This window comes from Natator depressus, chromosome 6 (assembly GCF_965152275.1).
Source record: "Natator depressus isolate rNatDep1 chromosome 6, rNatDep2.hap1, whole genome shotgun sequence".
NCBI lineage: Eukaryota > Metazoa > Chordata > Testudines > Cheloniidae > Natator > Natator depressus.
Genome location: NC_134239.1, coordinates 29,749,484 through 29,767,326, shown reverse-complemented (window position 1 = coordinate 29,767,326; position 17,843 = coordinate 29,749,484). Strand labels below are relative to the sequence as shown.

General features: G+C 36.2%; 1 protein-coding gene across 1 annotated transcript in view; it reads left to right on the top strand.

Annotated features, from left to right (window-relative positions):
- The window catches only part of OTOG (otogelin), a 165,346-nt gene that overhangs the window by 80,179 nt on the left and 67,324 nt on the right, over positions 1–17,843 (top strand). The window contains exons 25-32 of the mRNA XM_074954907.1: positions 1,362–1,500; positions 5,816–5,950; positions 7,773–7,919; positions 8,192–8,311; positions 9,236–9,352; positions 10,811–10,967; positions 12,383–12,409; positions 17,431–17,598. Of these exons, the coding sequence (XP_074811008.1) occupies positions 1,362–1,500; positions 5,816–5,950; positions 7,773–7,919; positions 8,192–8,311; positions 9,236–9,352; positions 10,811–10,967; positions 12,383–12,409; positions 17,431–17,598 (1,010 nt within the window). The remainder of the gene's footprint in view (positions 1–1,361; positions 1,501–5,815; positions 5,951–7,772; positions 7,920–8,191; positions 8,312–9,235; positions 9,353–10,810; positions 10,968–12,382; positions 12,410–17,430; positions 17,599–17,843) is intronic.

Sequence of the window (17,843 nt, the reverse complement as noted above, 5' to 3'; positions counted from 1 at the left end):
CTGAATAACAGCATATTATTTGGAAAATGGGAGTCGCATTATAGGCAGGAGTTAGAAGAATCATAATCTTGACTATCAGTATCCCAAGGTATAAAACGCAAACACACAGGGCCAAATTGAGAGGTGAGGTAAATGGCAGGGTAAGTTGCACGTTGGTAAGACAGCCTAAATGGGTATATGTTGGTATAAGTTACATGCCAAGGGGTCAGAAAGGGAGACTGTATTGCAACTAACAAGAATTGGAGCCTGCTTTCATTTGCACCCACTTCTACCTTCCTGACAATTGCTTCTCCTGTTAAAACCATTCACTTCTACTCCTTCAGTTCATAATATATGAATCAGTATAATTCAATATGATTAGTCACCATATACAGTACTATCTATTGTATCAGATATTTCACAGGATGAATCCAACCCATAGTTTATTCATGAAATGAGACTTCCATTCATTTAATCAACAGGTATATCAGAGTTATTCATTTTCAAACTAAATATATTACATGTGGCATAGATACATATTAAGAAAAAGAAAATATATAATATACTATATTTAGTTTAACTGTTGTTGCTATGCTACAATTATATCAAGGGGCTGAGTCCTGAAGGTCTTTTTTTGGGAAAAATTTCCCAAAGTGCCCAAGTTCCATTTTCAAAAGAGACTTGGGGATTCTAGCTCCTAAGTCTCATTGAAAGCCTTCTAAATGCTTAAGTCAGCTTTGAAAATGGAATTTAGGTTCTAAGGCTCACATAATTAAATATACTTAGGTGCCTATCTTTAGTTAGGCATCTTTGAGGATGTGGGCCTAAATCGCTTAGGCAAATCTCAATTTTTTCTATCATGCAAAACTCCCTTAAATTAAGGATGGAGTAAGGACTGCTGGAACTGGACTGACTACAAATGTGTCACTAGCTGATTCCAAGATTCAAGCTCTGTTCAAACAACTATATTGTATACAAGCTATTCCTTGTTACATGTATTTGATTTTTGTTGATGTGAACTACTATGTAACATATTAAATTGATAGTGAGGCCATTTTCTTTTTACTGGTTCAGTATAAGAAATGCCAGTGTCTGATACATTATGGAACCTACAGATTCAACGTACAGTTCAGTGGATGTAAATTCAAACTGTATCAATTCAACATGTAATTTTTTTTTCAGGGTGGGTTTTATTGATATCATTACTACATAACATTTCAGTCTGCAATCTATCCACACTCCTAACACTTTTTAGAACTATATTTTTACTGGTTTTGCTTTATTATTAATATTTCTAATCTTTGAAAAATGATCAGTAAAATAACTGTGATTATTTGTCAGTTTCTACATTTGATATTACACTATTGATCATACTTTTTCAGTATCTGCCAGCATGGGTCATTTCAATGCATCTTCCATCCCTGCCCATCAATGTGTACTGCATATGGGGATCGGCATTACAGGACATTTGATGGACTCACATTTGACTTCATTGGAGCTTGTAAGGTTCATCTAGTTAAGGTGAATTTTTTTTTAAAGTCTCCCCAAATCCAGATAAAAAATTAAATAGGGGAAAGATCTGCAACTTGCAAGTCTTGTAAAGATTTTTTTGCTACTTTTTCAAAAATCTTCACTTTATTTAATATCACATTATTGTTTCATTTGTATGATTAACATTATAGCAATATATATATAACAAAAAAAATATTTGCATTAATGTTGAACAAAAAATACCAGCAGGAAAAAGACAAAATGTACACATCTATGGAAACAAATGAAAGCAGATGGGGCCTGAGGATCTCCAAGTTTCTGTGACATGCATTCGGCTTCCATTCCACCTCTTGCTTAACTGTACATTATGTTGATGTTTCACCTGTCACTTTACGAACTTTGTTGCTGCTAAAATTTTGGACCATGAATTAGTTAGAATGGTCTGAGGTTCACCCAGGCCAGTAAGGGGTTCAGTCAACATCTGTCTTATAATCCTGGGTATCTTGTGGCTTTACAGCTTTGGTCCAGAACTCTTACCCCAACAGCCTACCAACAACCCACGAGCCTCAACCTGGCTTTGTCCAACTTGGTTACTTCTTGAAGACTGACCTTAGTACCCTTCTAGCCCTGAATTTGCCCCCAAATCATCCTACTGCAGGGACCAGTCCTTCTCACTAGAACCTCACAGAAAATGTATTAGTGTAACATTCCAACTTGTCAGCTTACTAGAAGGACACGCTTTACTGAATTTATGCAGCATCATTGATTTATAATTAAGTCAAATGAGTTTATTCACAAAGGAGCATGGCTTAAGTGATACCAAGTAAAAGAGATAAAGGTAGAGACACAAGCACATAAAAGTGCAAAACACACATCTAAAAGTCTAAAACATAATCTAGCAAGATCCGGTCTTTGTTCAAAATGATTTCTCTCACCCACAGCCTCCCTTCCAGTTCTTCACTGGCTGATCTGGCCAGGACCCATCACAGAGATCAAATTGCTTGGTTCCTTTGTTTCCTTACAGTGAAGGATAAAGATGGAGTCTCTCTCTGTCCCTTATATTACCATAGGAATTGTCTTTGCCTTACAAGTCAGGAAAGCCTCCTGGGGATTCAGTCTCCTGTGTCTCTCTGGGGTGCAGGAGCCATGTTAATTCTCTGTCTCTTGAGTTCAGACTCTAGATAACACCTGCTGGTTTAGCTTGATGGCTTTGTTTACTGCTAATATGTAAATTGAGGTAAACCCATATTCCTTTGTGTATGACAGATATTGACCTGAATTTGATGGGTTAGTTGCTATGGCTCGCCACTGATCGCATTCGACCAGAAGATTTATAGGTTCTTATCCAATTCAGACTACAGAGTTCAAGAACTCAGAGAGTTCTATATCAGGAGAGGACTCTCAGGGTGCTTGGCAAGAACACGTACACTGAGGACAATACCAAATTGATAAAACCTTTATTGGAATTAACATAAAAATCAGAAATGCAATGAAACTTATAACGGCAAAACAGTAAAAGAATTCCCAAAAACTCCTGGTGGTACCATTTCTATTATAAGTACCTTGACCTAACATACTCACCCCCTTCTTTGAGGGCCCGGTAATAGGAAGTGAAGGACCAGCTTCACTCCTGGCATGCCCGATTATGTGATGGTGCTGACTTCCCCAATGGTTAGGAATGTTGAGTAGTTATACTATATTGCACAAACTGAGCTGATAGTGTGATAGAAGATAGTCTCTAGAGTATAAGAGAACTGGAAAAAGCACTCCAAGAAACCAAAGCTTCAGGAGTTAGAAGAGCCTAGAACTTAGAAGAGCCTAGAAGATCCCTCTTACAAGGTATTTTATAGGATCCTGATCTATGAAATTCAGGCCCAACCTACTATACCCAAATATTATTTACATACACTGAGAAATTTATGGGTACCCTTCTCCTTTTGCAGTGGTTCCCAAACTGGGGTTTGTAAACCCCTGGGGGCTTGTGAAATGTTACAGGGGTTCTCGGGAAAAAATTCCCTAATGGTGGCCAGAGCTCTCCCTAGGGACCCCGGGCAGCACAGGGCCAGCAGCCCAGAGCCCCTGGACTTCCAAGGGCTAAGCAGATCAAAGCGAGCATATCTATCACAGTGAGGAGATTTAAACTTCAAGACTCCTTATAAGAAATGGAAAGGGAGGTGGATATTTTGCTGTTTTTAAATTAAATAGGCGGCTGGTATTGTTTTTTAAATTATTATGAAGAACAAGTTTAAGCTTTATTGTAACATGCGTTGTTTGCCTGGACTGCTCAAGACCTGAATGCTTGTATAGGAGGAACTCTTTGAGTTGGCTTCTTAAATACCTTCATGCTGTTTCACATCTGACATTCCTTGATGAAACATAGGATCCTTGTCTCATAACAGGCTTATTCAAAGTGATACATGCTACGAAAGTGAGATCTTGGAAGCATGTTGCCGTTTTCATAATGTAATACAAATACTATAATGATAAATTATAATTAATAATAAATAGTGTGTAATAAGCATGTCATAAAAACAAATGTTATATTTCCAAGATCACTGCTTTTATAATGTATTCTCAGGTAAAGGAGAAAATCCCTGGAAATATTCATTTTTAGGAGCAGGTTCGTGAGACTTGACATTTTAGTGAAAGGGGTTCACAAGTTGTTAAAGTTTGGGAACCACTGTCTTATAGGTTAGTGGATTATGACACTTACTTTCTAAATATATTAATAAGGATTATCTCACTCCCAAACTGCCAACCTAGGCTCTCTTGATGACCTCCAAGTTGTGGTGTACCCTGCAGTTACCAACCAGTTGTAGATGCCGAATAAACCTGGGATGTGATGTGGATAGTTCCTCCCTTTGGTTCTCCAAAGTTCAGGGACCATTCTCATCTGTGCCAAAGGTTGCCAGCTTTTATGCTGACATATTCATAACTGATTATACTTTTTGCTATATAGCAGATCTTACTGGAACTTACAGGCTGGTAAGCTTCTTAAATTGCATCATTTCAGCAAAAATTATTATTAGGAAACACATGCCTCAACACATCCTAAATTCCAAGGAATTAATACTGATAAAGTATAAGAATAAAATGGATTAATTTCAAAAAAAGAAACATATTAATTGATACTGCTGGCTGGATTAGTAGGATATAATAGCTAGCAAAATAACCCTATGGAGTAAACAGACCTGTTTATTACCTTTACCTAGCCTAGGCTGCCTTTGTCTTAAACATGTTCTTGTAACATCATACAGAGGGAACTAATAACTTCACATATAAGGTTAACACATGCATTTTACAGTTATATTAATAACCAACATGTTATTAGCTTTCATATGATACATCACAAGGCATATTTTTTACAAATATTATTGCAGTCGTGTGTAGGGTGTGAATACAGGAATGCCTAGGGTGAAATATACTTATAGCACATTGAGGTTTGTCAAGGTTCCTTCCCCACTCTGAACTCTAGGGAACAGATGTGGGGTCCTGCATGAAAACCCCCTAAGTTTATTTTAACCAGCTTAGGTTAAAACTTCCCCAAGGTACAAACTATTTTACCTTTTGCCCCTAGACTTTATTGCTGCCACCATCAAGAGTCTAACAAATATATAACCGGGAAAGAGCCCGCTTGGAAACGTCTTTCCCCCCAAAATCCTCCCAAACCCTACACCCCCTTTCCTGGGGAAGGCTTGATAAAAATCCTCACCAGTTTGCATAGGTGAACACAAACCCAAACCCTTGGCTCTTAAGAACAATGAAAAAGCAATCAGGTTCTTAAAAGAAGAATTTTAATTGAAGAAATAAAGTAAAAGAATCACCTCTGTAAAATCAGGATGGTAAATACCTTACAGGGTAATCAGATTCAAAACATAGAGAATCCCTCTAGGCAAAACTTTAAGTTACAAAAAGATACAAAAACACGAATATACATTCCATTCAGCACAGCTTATTTTCTCAGCCATTTAAACAAAACAGAATCTAACGCATATCTAGCTAGATTACTTACTAAGTTCTAAGACTCCATTCCTTTTCTGTTCCCAGCAAAAGCATCACACAGACAGAAAGAACCTTTCTTTCTCCCCCCGACTCCAGCTTTGAAAGTATCTTGTCTCCTCATTGGTCATTTTGGTCAGGTGCCAGCGAGGTTATCCTAGCTTCTTAACCCTTTACAGGTGAAAGGGTTTTTCCTCTGGCCAGGAGGGATTTAAAGGTGTTTACCCTTCCCTTTATATTTATGACAAGGTTACTGCTACAGAAAAGAAAAAAATAATCATGCATAACTATAGCAGTGTATTATTGATTCAGTTTACATATTTTGTGTTGTTGTTTTTTCCTGCAGAGCACTTCAATTACTAGTTTTTCAGTCATTACGGAAAACGTAAACTGCTTTAATACTGGAATAATTTGCAGAAAGTATATTTCCATTAATGTTGGAAAATCTTTTATAACATTTGATGACGACACCGGAAATCCAGTAAGTTTCACTTTTTAGCTCCGCAAAAAGGGAAAATGTATATTTGGGACTGGATGGTCTTGTTTATATACAGATACTTAAAAACTACACTAATTAACCTGCAAATGCTTGAATCTATTATACAGTAAATGCTGATTGCATTTGGCTAGTCCCTTGGAATCATTGGGTGAAATCTAGGGCCTGTGTTATGCAGAAGGTCAGACTGATAACCACAATGCTTGTTTCTGACCTAAAATCTATGGGTGGAATCCTGGCCCCGTTTAAGTCAATGGAAGTTTTGCCATTAACTTTGCTGATCAGGACACGCAAATGCATGAGGACAGACACAGGGATGGGCTTTAAGAAGCAGGTTGCAACATTATTCAACTAAGTGCTTCTTTTTGGTGTTAATCTATCCCATCTTCCCATAATAGGCATTTAGGTGGATCCACTGTGGGATTTATAGGGCTCCTATCATAAAGCCTATAACTGTCTACCCCTATGATTCAGCTTGCTCTGCTGAATCCTCTTACCCTTCCCCTACAAAGGAGACTAAAGGTACCAAAGAAGAACCTTTTTCTATGAAGACTCCAGGTCTCCCCTTTTCCCTTAGGCCTGAGGCCCACCCGCAAAATCCCAGATCTCTTATTTCTGGGCACTGGCCCTTTTTGTCCATACTGGATGCCAGCTGCAATTTATGATATACTAAACATTTATACAATTTCCAATATTAAATTTCTAAATCCTATTTCAATCCTTTCCGATCCATGGTGCTATGAGGAAGGTGAAAAAAACTACCAACTTCAGACAATTTGGTCCCAATGGGAAAAATTCCTTCCTGACCCCTAAAACAGAAAGTCAGTTGGACCCACAGTATTCTAAAAAACATTGTTCCCGTACTATATAACTATGGGGAGGGGAGGGTGGCTTCAGCTAAAGTGGGGCAAGGAGATTGAGAGGTCCCAGGCAATGGTTTCAGTTAATGATTGTGCGGAGCAAGAAACCAGTTGGTGCCCATTTCTCTCTGGCCAGCCAACAGGCAACATAACACCCAGGGAAAGGAGAGGCCTACCTCTGCGTACTCTTCTCCTTTAATTCTAAAGCTGTCTGGCACCTTGTGGATCCAGTCAAGTCTCCCACCCATTAAAGTGGCAATTCATCCTATAAATCTAGATTTCAGAATACTCCATACAATTGCATAAAATATGTGCCAGTTTCTCCTGTGCTCCACCATTTGGGCTGATTTTTCACTACTATAGGTCAGATTCTGCTATCTTTATACAGAATGTTATTGCTAATATAATTAATATAATTAATTTTTACAAGTTTTACTCAGTGTGAGAAAGGATGGCAGACTATGTCCCTATATAGTTCAAGAAAGCACTCAAATATATGATTACATTAATCTTTATTCAGGAAAGCACTTAAGCACATGCTTAAGTCTTGTTGAATTCAATGGAAATTCAATCACTTTTGAAAATCTCATCCTATGGAACAGCTGAGTTTAGTTTTGCAGCTCTCGGGCACCTGTTCAGCATTTTTAGTATCCTACCCACTCATACTCTCATTGACCCTGAAAATGTGAAAAATCATAGATGTTTGTTTAAAAAAATCCCAAACACTCAAAAAAACCATATAAATCAGGTAATCCACAAAAAATCCAGCATTAATCATGGTAAAAATCCTCTCTACATTTATTCCTCTGTGATAATCACTCAGTATTGGGACAAATTTTTAAATCATCCCCATCGTTCATTTTATTGATGTCATTTGTTTCCTGACAAGCAGACACCCTTTAAAGACTTTACTTATATTATGTGATGGCTTATTTTGTTTTGAACAGAGTCCATCTAGTTACATAGACAAACTACAAAAAATACACTTATGGAAAGCTGGATTTTTCACACTTGTTCATTTTCCTAATGAACACATCACCATTCTGTGGGATCAGAGAACAACTATTCACATACAGACTGGACCTCAGTGGCAGGTAAGCAGAGATCAACACTCTTAAAGTCATTTATACGGTACTGAAAGACTAACATAACTATCTGACCATGGTTCAGAGAATAGACTAGAAGATCTATCAAACACATCTGCCAACTCAAACAATTCTATAGTAATTGAATTAATATGAAGTAAATGATCAAAATTTGGCAAAATTATAAGCAACTGAAAATGGGTGATTATAATGGGATATGACAGGCAACCTTAAAAATAGATAAAGCTAGTAGCACTGACTAATACATATAATTTTTTTAGGGTGAACTGACTGGATTATGTGGAAATTTTGACTTGAAAACAATAAATGAAATGAGGACTCCAGAAAATTTTGAGTTAACAAACTCTCAAGAGTTTGGAAGTAGCTGGTCAGCTGTAGAGGTAAATAATAACAAGAATGGCTTTCCTTGTAAATCCTTGTTGTGTAACGCTTTACAGCTCATCAGCCTCGGAACCAATAATTCCTTTCCTGGAATCCCAGCTCAGTTGCAAACAGTATTTACAATATCTACTGACCTTGTTATAATAATTAATTAAAGTGAAGTGGGAAAAAAAGGACAGGAAGTTTTTTCTTCCTAAAACACTACATGGAAGATTGATGTGCAGTATTCTGTTTTATGTTTGTTCTAAATCTACTGCAGTTTTTCATTAAATTTAGTACTTTGCTCAAAGAGTAATAGAAACATTTAGAGAAACAACTCTCTGAAATATTCCCATCTTTTGCACTATAGAAAAGCTGTATTTAAAAACTTGTGTATTTTTAAGTATTTTATATGCAGTATCTATATAAATATTTATTTTAAATGAATTAATGTTGAATATTTTGTTTACCAGAAGGAAACCATGCATTACCAAATACATATGCACTTCTGAGATTGCTATTCAAAAGTCCAATTGAAACTTTTTAAAATAAAACATTAAATAATGAAAAAACTCAAGGCTTGCTTATATGAGTAATCTTTATTATTCATGCAAGCAGGACTACTTGTGTGAGTAAGGCTTGGACCCCAGCAAAGTCAATGTGTACAACTGTTGCTTTGTTTTTCCTTTTCCTTCAGAACAAGTGAAACATTTTTCCACACTGGGATGTTCCTTCTTCACAGATTTACCTTCCTCTATTGAATAATAAGGCTTAAGCTGTCTTGACTACTACGAGTGCCTTAGAAACGATACATTTGATCTGTGCTCACATGACTTATTTGAAGCCTGATTTTTGTAAAAAAAGGTTCGGTTCTGAAAGTTCAGATAGCACAGTGGTTGTGAAACAAGTTTCTGGGGGGGTGACAATTTTGCTTTCTGGTTTAGTGTGTTGACAGCTCTGACATTCGAAATCCATGCAGTTTGAACCCACTTAGAGAGCCATTTGCCAAGAAGGAATGTGGGATACTGTTAAGTGAAATGTTTGAAGCTTGCCATCCAGTGGTGAGTAGTGATGACAAATAAAATGATGTGAAGTTCTGTGTATATGATTAAAAAGAAACCTTACATCACTTTAAATCCCAGTCCTATCTAACATGACAGAGTGAGAGAGAAAACGTGAACAATATCTGTTCTGATTCCGATCCATTAGCACTTGCTCATTTACATGTTTCATAATGATCACATGCTCTCAGCTGATCTCCAGTTCATCTAGACACATTTAACTAATTAGATATACTGTAGGGCCTGATTGTGCAACATCTTACATTACCTTGCTTTAGTCCCATTAAAACTGATCAATAAAGGGAGCCAGATGGGGCCTCTAGGGGTCTTACCCTCTCCTCCATCCACCAGGTACATATGCATCCATACATCTACCTGCTGGATTATTTTATTTACATATATATATATTAGATATAGAATAATAGTCACCTATTAGACATTTTCTGAACCTATTTAAATAAGTACAGTGCATTGCTGAGCCACGTGAGCCCTGAAGAGTTGCCTCCTAGAATAAATTAAATACATCCCCTCACTCAGGTAGAAGCCAAAGAAAATAAATGAGCCATACAAATTGCCCTGAAAGTCAGCAGACTTGGGCTCTGGTGGAGCAATACACCCTGCCCCAAGATGTTCAAATCTAGGAATGGTTAGTGCCCTGGGCCATGCTTAAAGGCCTTCTGCTTATCTTAATTGTTTTAATGGCACACAGGGAGGAAGGTGGTCCCTTCACAGAAGATAGCTAAGACCCATATAGGGGTTATAATGTAATTTTAGCTGGTACAAATATAATGATGCAAATGTTGTAACATTCTCCATTAAGCTTTTTGTTTTGCACTAGGTTCTAAACATCCCACAAGTGTAGATCCATGTAGATAGCACTTTACAATATTTCAATGAGAAAACTTAGCACTGGTAATAATTGATTTTTCTTTTACGTTTGGTTACACACAGCAAGATGTCATGACAATAAGAGAACAAAAAAATCACAGAATTATTTTTATGAAATTGTCTATATGGAGAACAGTTAATCACTAATTTCACCACGTTTGATCACTTATTAAATGATATGTGTCCAGTAGTTCTTAACAAGCTTGCTAAATTTTATTTATTTATGGTTAATTTGAGGAAATTAATATTTCTAATTTTTAGCTTATTAAAGTTTAAATTACAAGTAAACACTGTTACCCTATCCCATACTTCAAGTCAACATAAATATCATATTACTGCACTGATTCCTATGTATCACTTGATTAATTCAATTGTACCACTAAACAGTGTACAAGTTTCTCATGACTATGATGATACTCTGTGTTTTAGGCAGACACTTAAAATAACACCTATCATATTTTAAAGTCTCACTTGTTAAATTGTCAAAGTCTGATAGCTCTGTATTGAGATCACTTGTCAAAGTCTATGTGAATTATTTTATGTTATTACAATAATATTTATGTTCTTCAGGTGGATGTCACCTGGTTTTATTCAAACTGCTTGACAGACACATGTGGTTGTAACCAAGGAGGTGATTGTGAATGTTTCTGTACAAGTGTATCGGCGTATGCACATCAGTGCTGTCAGCATGGAGTCATAGTAGATTGGAGGTCCCCCAGAGTGTGTCGTAAGTTTTCTCAACCAAGTACTGGGCCTAGCACATTGCCAGTCTATACATTGGATCAAGTTCTGAAAAAGCAACCAAAGTTTGAGTCACATGAGCACATCCCTTTTAAAGTCAGAGCAATGGCAGCAGAGCTGTTGGTTGGACTCTCTAGTTCCAAAATGGAAGTAGATGCAGCCCTCTGCTTGGCTTCTATTCCCAATTTAGGCCATGGGATTTGCACTGAGAACTGCTGGTCACTTCTATGTTTGTGGGTGACACACCAACATTTTCTTCTTTTCCCATTACCTTCTGGAGACCCAGCACAAGATATCCTATGTGATGTGGATGGATGGAGTCACTTGTGTGGATTTTTCACTGCTCTCGACATGTGAAGTGTCTCCAAAATAGCTGATATGAAGCTAGCTGTACAGAATATAATCACAGCATAGTCCAAGTCCAAACTCAATTATTTTGGGTGCAAGAGATAAGAGGAGCTCCAAGAGTCAGATCTTAGAGTCCCCCTGCAGGAGACAACAACTTCACATGCTTTAGAGCACTGTTCTGCACCTGCAATGTGGAGGTGGGGAAGGATTATAGAATGTTCTGAACAAGTGTAATTCAGGATTTAAAATATTGCTATATTATTGTTTGTTGTTACGAATACAGTTTTGACAAGAGGCTGCATTGTACAGCACCCATCACAAACACATAGTAAAAGATAGTCCTAGCTGCAAGGAGTTTATGGTCTAAGAATGCAAGACAGACAAAGGGTGGCAGAAAGGAAGTATTTGTACATTATGATTGAGAAGGGAGGCACAGAGAGATTACGTGAGTAGCCTAAGATGGACACACAGGGAGCCTGATAGAGTGGGGAAGCTACATCTTAGCTTCTGACATTGTAGATTATACACAGGTATTTTAATGTCAGCAAGGAAAGATTAGGAGTAATTGTGGCACCTTAGAAACTAACAAATTTATTAGAGCATAAGCTTTCGTGAGCTACAGCTCACTTCATCAGATGCATCCGATGAAGTGAGCTGTAGCTCACGAAAGCTTATGCTCTAATAAATTTGTTAGTCTCTAAGGTGCCACAAGTACTCCTTTTCTTTTTATGGGACAGACCGAACATGGCTGCTACTCTGAAACCAAGGAAAGATTGTAAAGCTGAGACTTGACCACTAGAGGTCACAAACAGATAGCCTTATGTGTTTGCAGTGAATGTTGCGCTGAGTTTAGTGCATTTTTACTCAAATGTTATAATTAATGCTTTGCCAATTAATTAAATTTTGTGCAAAATCTAAGTTAGTTGGCATTTGGTTTTGAGCAGCTTTGATTTATCCCTTTGTTAGTGGGTTAAAGGAAAACTTGTTTTTCTCTAAATTTCAAATCTGCAAAATGTCTGTAGCTAAGTATTTCTTTCCTTTATATTTTTTTAGCTTATGACTGTGAATATTTCAATAAAGGTAAGTCCTACAATAATGATGAAGAGTTGATAAGAAAGCAAGAAAACATTTTGTTATGGTGTATAATTATTATCGTTTTGAATAAAAGTAGAAACCTTTGGATCCATGTTCACGAAGAGAAATGGAAGTTGCAAACACTATATTGTTTTAATGTTCAGGTTACTTTATTTTAGGTTTGCTTTGCTGTTTCCAAGAGCTAGTAATCATGGAATTTACTTCATATTGAACATAGCCCTGCTTCACTAATATATAACTTATTTACAATTAATGTAAATGTTTGAAGATCATAAATAAATAACTGTTCATTAAGTAACTAATGGCATATTTTATCTAATAGAATTTGTGCCAGCCAATCACATTAGTATTATTGTTGACTATTTCTCTTATGTGGTTTAAAAAATGTAACCAGTGAAAACTATTGTATTGTGGAAATGAATCCAACTCCAAAGTGAAGGGTGTTCAGATTCAAGATTTTGGTTTAGATCCATCTGTAGTTTATTAATAAAAGAACAGCTATTCAAGGACTAGTTTACTACATTATAAAGTGATAATAGCTTTAATAGTAAAGTCTTTTATAAAACACTGAAAGATATTATTGATAAAAGAAAATGTGATGGAAACACTGAGGTCATAATATCCTAGATGTACTTTAAGAATCAATTCTCTTTCCCAAGACAGATGATGCAGTCACCACCAAACGTGATGTACTGTGTTAGAATCAGTCCACACTGTAAATAAATAAAAATAAAATTAGCAAAAGTGATACATAATATCAGGGAAGAAGAGATAAAGGAGAATATATGGAAAATATACAGATAATCTACAGTTCATTTTGTCTGTGCAATCCCCAGTTTTGAAACAGATTTGGTTAATTTGTATCATACAGGAAGACATTCCATATAATATGAGGTCCCTCAGTACTGTTTCATAGTCTAAAAACAACAGATTTACATACATCTGAGCCTAGGAAATCTATTCTTTTACCAAAGGCAGAGCATAATTTGGAATAATTTTACCGTGGGTTTCCCAAAACGAGTTACCTCTAAAGATGCCTAAAAATTGAACTGGTATTTAGTACTTAGGACAATAGTACTCTCTAAAACAGATACCTGATTGCTAAATGATCTAGTCTCCCATTTGTTTTTCCCTGGGCAGCCTCAAGAGGTAGCTAACTTTCAAGAGATAGCCACAAACAAGCAACTAACTAACTAAGACAATCTGATCTGAACAATTTTCAGGATTCAGAGTACCTTGTAAATCTGCCTGTTGAACCTATGAAGATGTTTGTATCTTTATGGGTAGGCTCCAGACACTGCATTGGGATCAAAATGGAGCCAGATCTCCAGAGGGAGATTGGATTGGGCCTCCAGTAGAAGAGGCTATTTGTGCCTCTCTACCCTCCTTGCTCACCATACGAAAGGGCCAGAGAAAATCTGACTAAAGGATTTGCCTGGTGATAGGGATTTTTGAACGTGTTTTCAATTTGAGCTGAATTGCTCAGACAAGTGTTATATAGTAGGTTTTTAACTGATACAGGAAAATGCAGTATTAAGGGATTATTGCCATTTTAAATGTCTTTTTTGTATTTTTTTTCACAAATGAAGTACCATATGACTGAATGACTGCAAGTTTGAAAGTGTAATGTTCAAAATTAAAGGACTGGAAACACGCCTTACAGTGATTAAAGTCAAGGAGCTCAATTTGTTTAATTTAAGAAAGTGAAGGTTAAAGGGTAATTTGATCACAATTTATATGTACCTAAATGGGGAACAGAAATTTGTTAACGGCGTCTAGCAGACAAAGGTATAACAAGATCTAATGTCTGGAAGTTGGAGCTAGAGAAATTCAGACTGGAAATAGGGTACACATTTTTAACAGTGAGGGTAGTTAACTAGAACTGGGTGAAATTTTTGTCTGAAATTTTTTTCAGTGAAAAATGCAGATTCAGTCACTCTGAAGCATTCTGTAAATTCATATCAGTTTCATTGAATTGTTTCAGTTGAAAAAATCCTAAAACAAAAATTCCAAATATTTGACATGTTGTATTTTGACATTTTCAAGAGGAAATGCTGCGAATTTTTTGGTTCGAAATGACTTTGTTTCAAAATTACTTTTAATTGTATTAAAAATGAATCATAAATGTTTGAAAATAATCCAAATTGAAATAAAACATATATATTTTGTTGAAATTAAATGTTTTGTTCAACCCCAAATTACTTTTTTTTTTTTTACTTTCAATATGCCAAAAAATTTGAAAAATGCGTTTTTTGATCTGACCTGATTTTTTTCTCCAATTTTTTTGGAATTGCTAGCAAACTAAAAAAATCTGTTATTGCTTAGATCTATAATTTAACCACTGGAACAATTTACTAAGGATTGTGGTGGATTCTCCATCACTGGAAATTTTTTTAATCAAGATTAGATTCCTTTCCAAAAGGCATGCTATAGTTCAAACAGGAATTATTTTGGGGAAGCCCGATAGGCTGATTTACACAAGAGGCAAGACTTGATTATCACAACGGTTCCTTCTGGCTTTATAATCTACAAAAAATGATTCTAATGATCCTTGGATGTAGCAAAGTAAAATTAGATAATAAGGGGTACGTTTTCAAATTGCGATGTTAGTTTTAACTGTATTAAAAGCTGTGGGCAGATAATTACTGCAAGTTTGAGTATGCCTGTGTGTATATCTATATGCCGATATATCCACCACATTTGTATTAGTAATAGCCATGTGATAAATACATTTATCAGATACCTTTCACCCTCTTCACCTGCTCTTTACCTACTAATCCATCTAATCAGGACTTGTTATAATAGGCCAAACAGCTGCCATTAAAAAAAAAATCATCCTGCCACAAAAACATATCTTCCTTCTCCCCAAAAAGGTTAGCCTGGCCCAAGGCTCAAGAAGGCTAAGATCTAGTCCTGGGCCAGTGATGGGCTTTCTGTGCTTAACAATGTTCTGACCTTAGAGCTGAGTATTTCACATCCCCCCAAAGCTGGAAACAGGTGCTTTTTATATTCCCAGTTTATTAATGGGATTCAGTACATATTTCATGCCTTGAAAGAGCCTGAGATATCAGACTTTAATTCATGATAATTATTAGTTATAGAAATGCCATTTCAGGACATTTTATGTCTTTTTCTGACCCTTGTACTTTGCATGCGGCATGCAGCGGAACTCAGAGACCTGGCTTCAAGGAAGAAGGATACAAAAATAGTCCTAGTTAATTTTTTTAAAAATAATTCTAAAAATATGTTTTTCTACAATATTATTGGTATAAGCAAAGTAGGTGATGGTGTGACATATTAGGAAGTATGTATCAGCATGTGTTTGAGATGACAATGTAACTTGCCCTTCGGCTTTGTCACTTGTGAATAAGACACCCAATTTCAAATTCATGCTGATAATACTTTTATGCCACACTACTACACCACTATGTGTGCATGTATACAAAAAGATAACATTATCCATGCACTCGTACTGTCCAAGAAGTTCATTTATACATGATGACCACTGTTCAACAGAGACAAGATGGGTGAGTAATATCTTTTATTGGACCCATTTCTGTTCGTGAAAGAGACAAATTTTTGACATTACCAAGAGCTCTTCTTGAGCTCTGAGAAAGGTACTCGGAGTGAGTATTGTTAAACGAGGTATTTATCATGGGATTTCAATCATGCTGTGAGCTAGTGAGTGGTAGTGTCTTTATAATACAAATACATTAATCCTATAGCTGAAAATCGTCTCATAAATGTTCACTATATTTCAGCATAGGTATTTAGCATTTAAATATACATTTGCTATAAGATACTACCAAACATATACTAAATAAATCACATCAGTTGCAAAAAATGTTTGTATTATTTTGCATCTGTCAAATAGTTAATTTTCAAATGTAGAGGAAGTGGTGTGAATCTTTACAAAACCTCAGAACATATGTATATGGATAATACACCCATTTCAAATTCAGGCTGATAGGACCCTTTTATACCACACCACTCCAGCATTGTGTATATGAAGATATAGGTAATATAATTAGGCTTGGCAGAATTCCATTTTTATATTTTTTGTAATTTTGATGGATACTATTAATATTTATTTTTAAGCCTGTTTAGATTTTTATCAACCTTTAAATTTTCATAGTTGAGGGAAATCATGGTGTGGGGGGAGTCAGGCAATTATTCAGTAACAGTAGACATTGAGATTCAAAAGGTAAAGCTTTATAAATGGTTAAAACACAAACTGTCAAAACATGCAAAATAAATATCCTTAAATCAACAAATCATACCTATGTTTATTATTCATTTGTTAGTCCATTTGTAACAAATCTAGTCTAAATCATTAGATTTTGACTGTAATAAGTTCTTAAGCAGCTTTTTTCTTAATTTGCCTATCTGTAAATTTTGATTATTAGTAGAAATATTTTTTCTGAGGTTTGTGTGTGTACAGTGAAATTGATGTTTACCGACATTTACTGATAGAAATCTAATCCTTCCAAGCCTAAATATAATATGTTTATTCTTATTATCCATATCTATCCATAGATTCTAATGCCTGAAGGGATCACTTAATTATCTAGTCTGGCCTCCTGCAAGATTATGGTCCACATGCAAATTTTGCTGTTGGGCACATAACCAGGAGCACAACTGAGGTGTCAGCTACATTTTATATTAGTTGAACCCAATTAAAAATGAAACCTAGAGGGATATATGGAGGTAGGGAGGAAAGGGGAAAGTTCTCACAAACCTTTCTGAAATGAAGTTGGAAATTTTTGTGCAGTCTAATTACAGCTAATAGGTGGAAGTGTTTGTTTTTTGTTTTTGTTTTTTTGCGGGGTGGGGGTTGCTTCGTAAGGCACTGCCATTTCATTTTAGCACATGAAGCCTGGAATAGTTTTCAGGCTGGAGTTGTTCTTGTTTAATTTGCTACTACATGATTGCCTAAGATAATATATGAGAGCTCAAGCATTTGTGACACTCAACATGAAAGTTAATTTTGGCTTCTTTCTCAACAGTTCTGGGAAAGGGTCCCTACAAACTGGTCAGCTACTTGGATGGAGAAGTTGCAATGGCAGCCAAACTGTTGGGTGGCTATGTTTTTCCAGTGAGAGCAGAAGATTTTGTTCCGGGAGATGCCGTGAGCTTTATGCTGACTTCAGGATGGTATAAGCCCAAAGCACATGGTAAAGTCACTGGTTTCAGAGTAGCAGCCGTGTTAGTCTGTATCCGCAAAGAGAAAAGGAGGGCTTGTGGCACCTTAGAGACTAACAGATTTATTTGAGCATAAGCTTTCATGAGCTACAGCTCACTTCATCACTGTAACCTGAAAATAAACATAGATAAAGACAAAGACAGAGTGGGTAGTGAACACACATAGCAAATTCTCCCCTTGAATACAGTCCTGTGCCTGAGGACAGAATTGCCCACA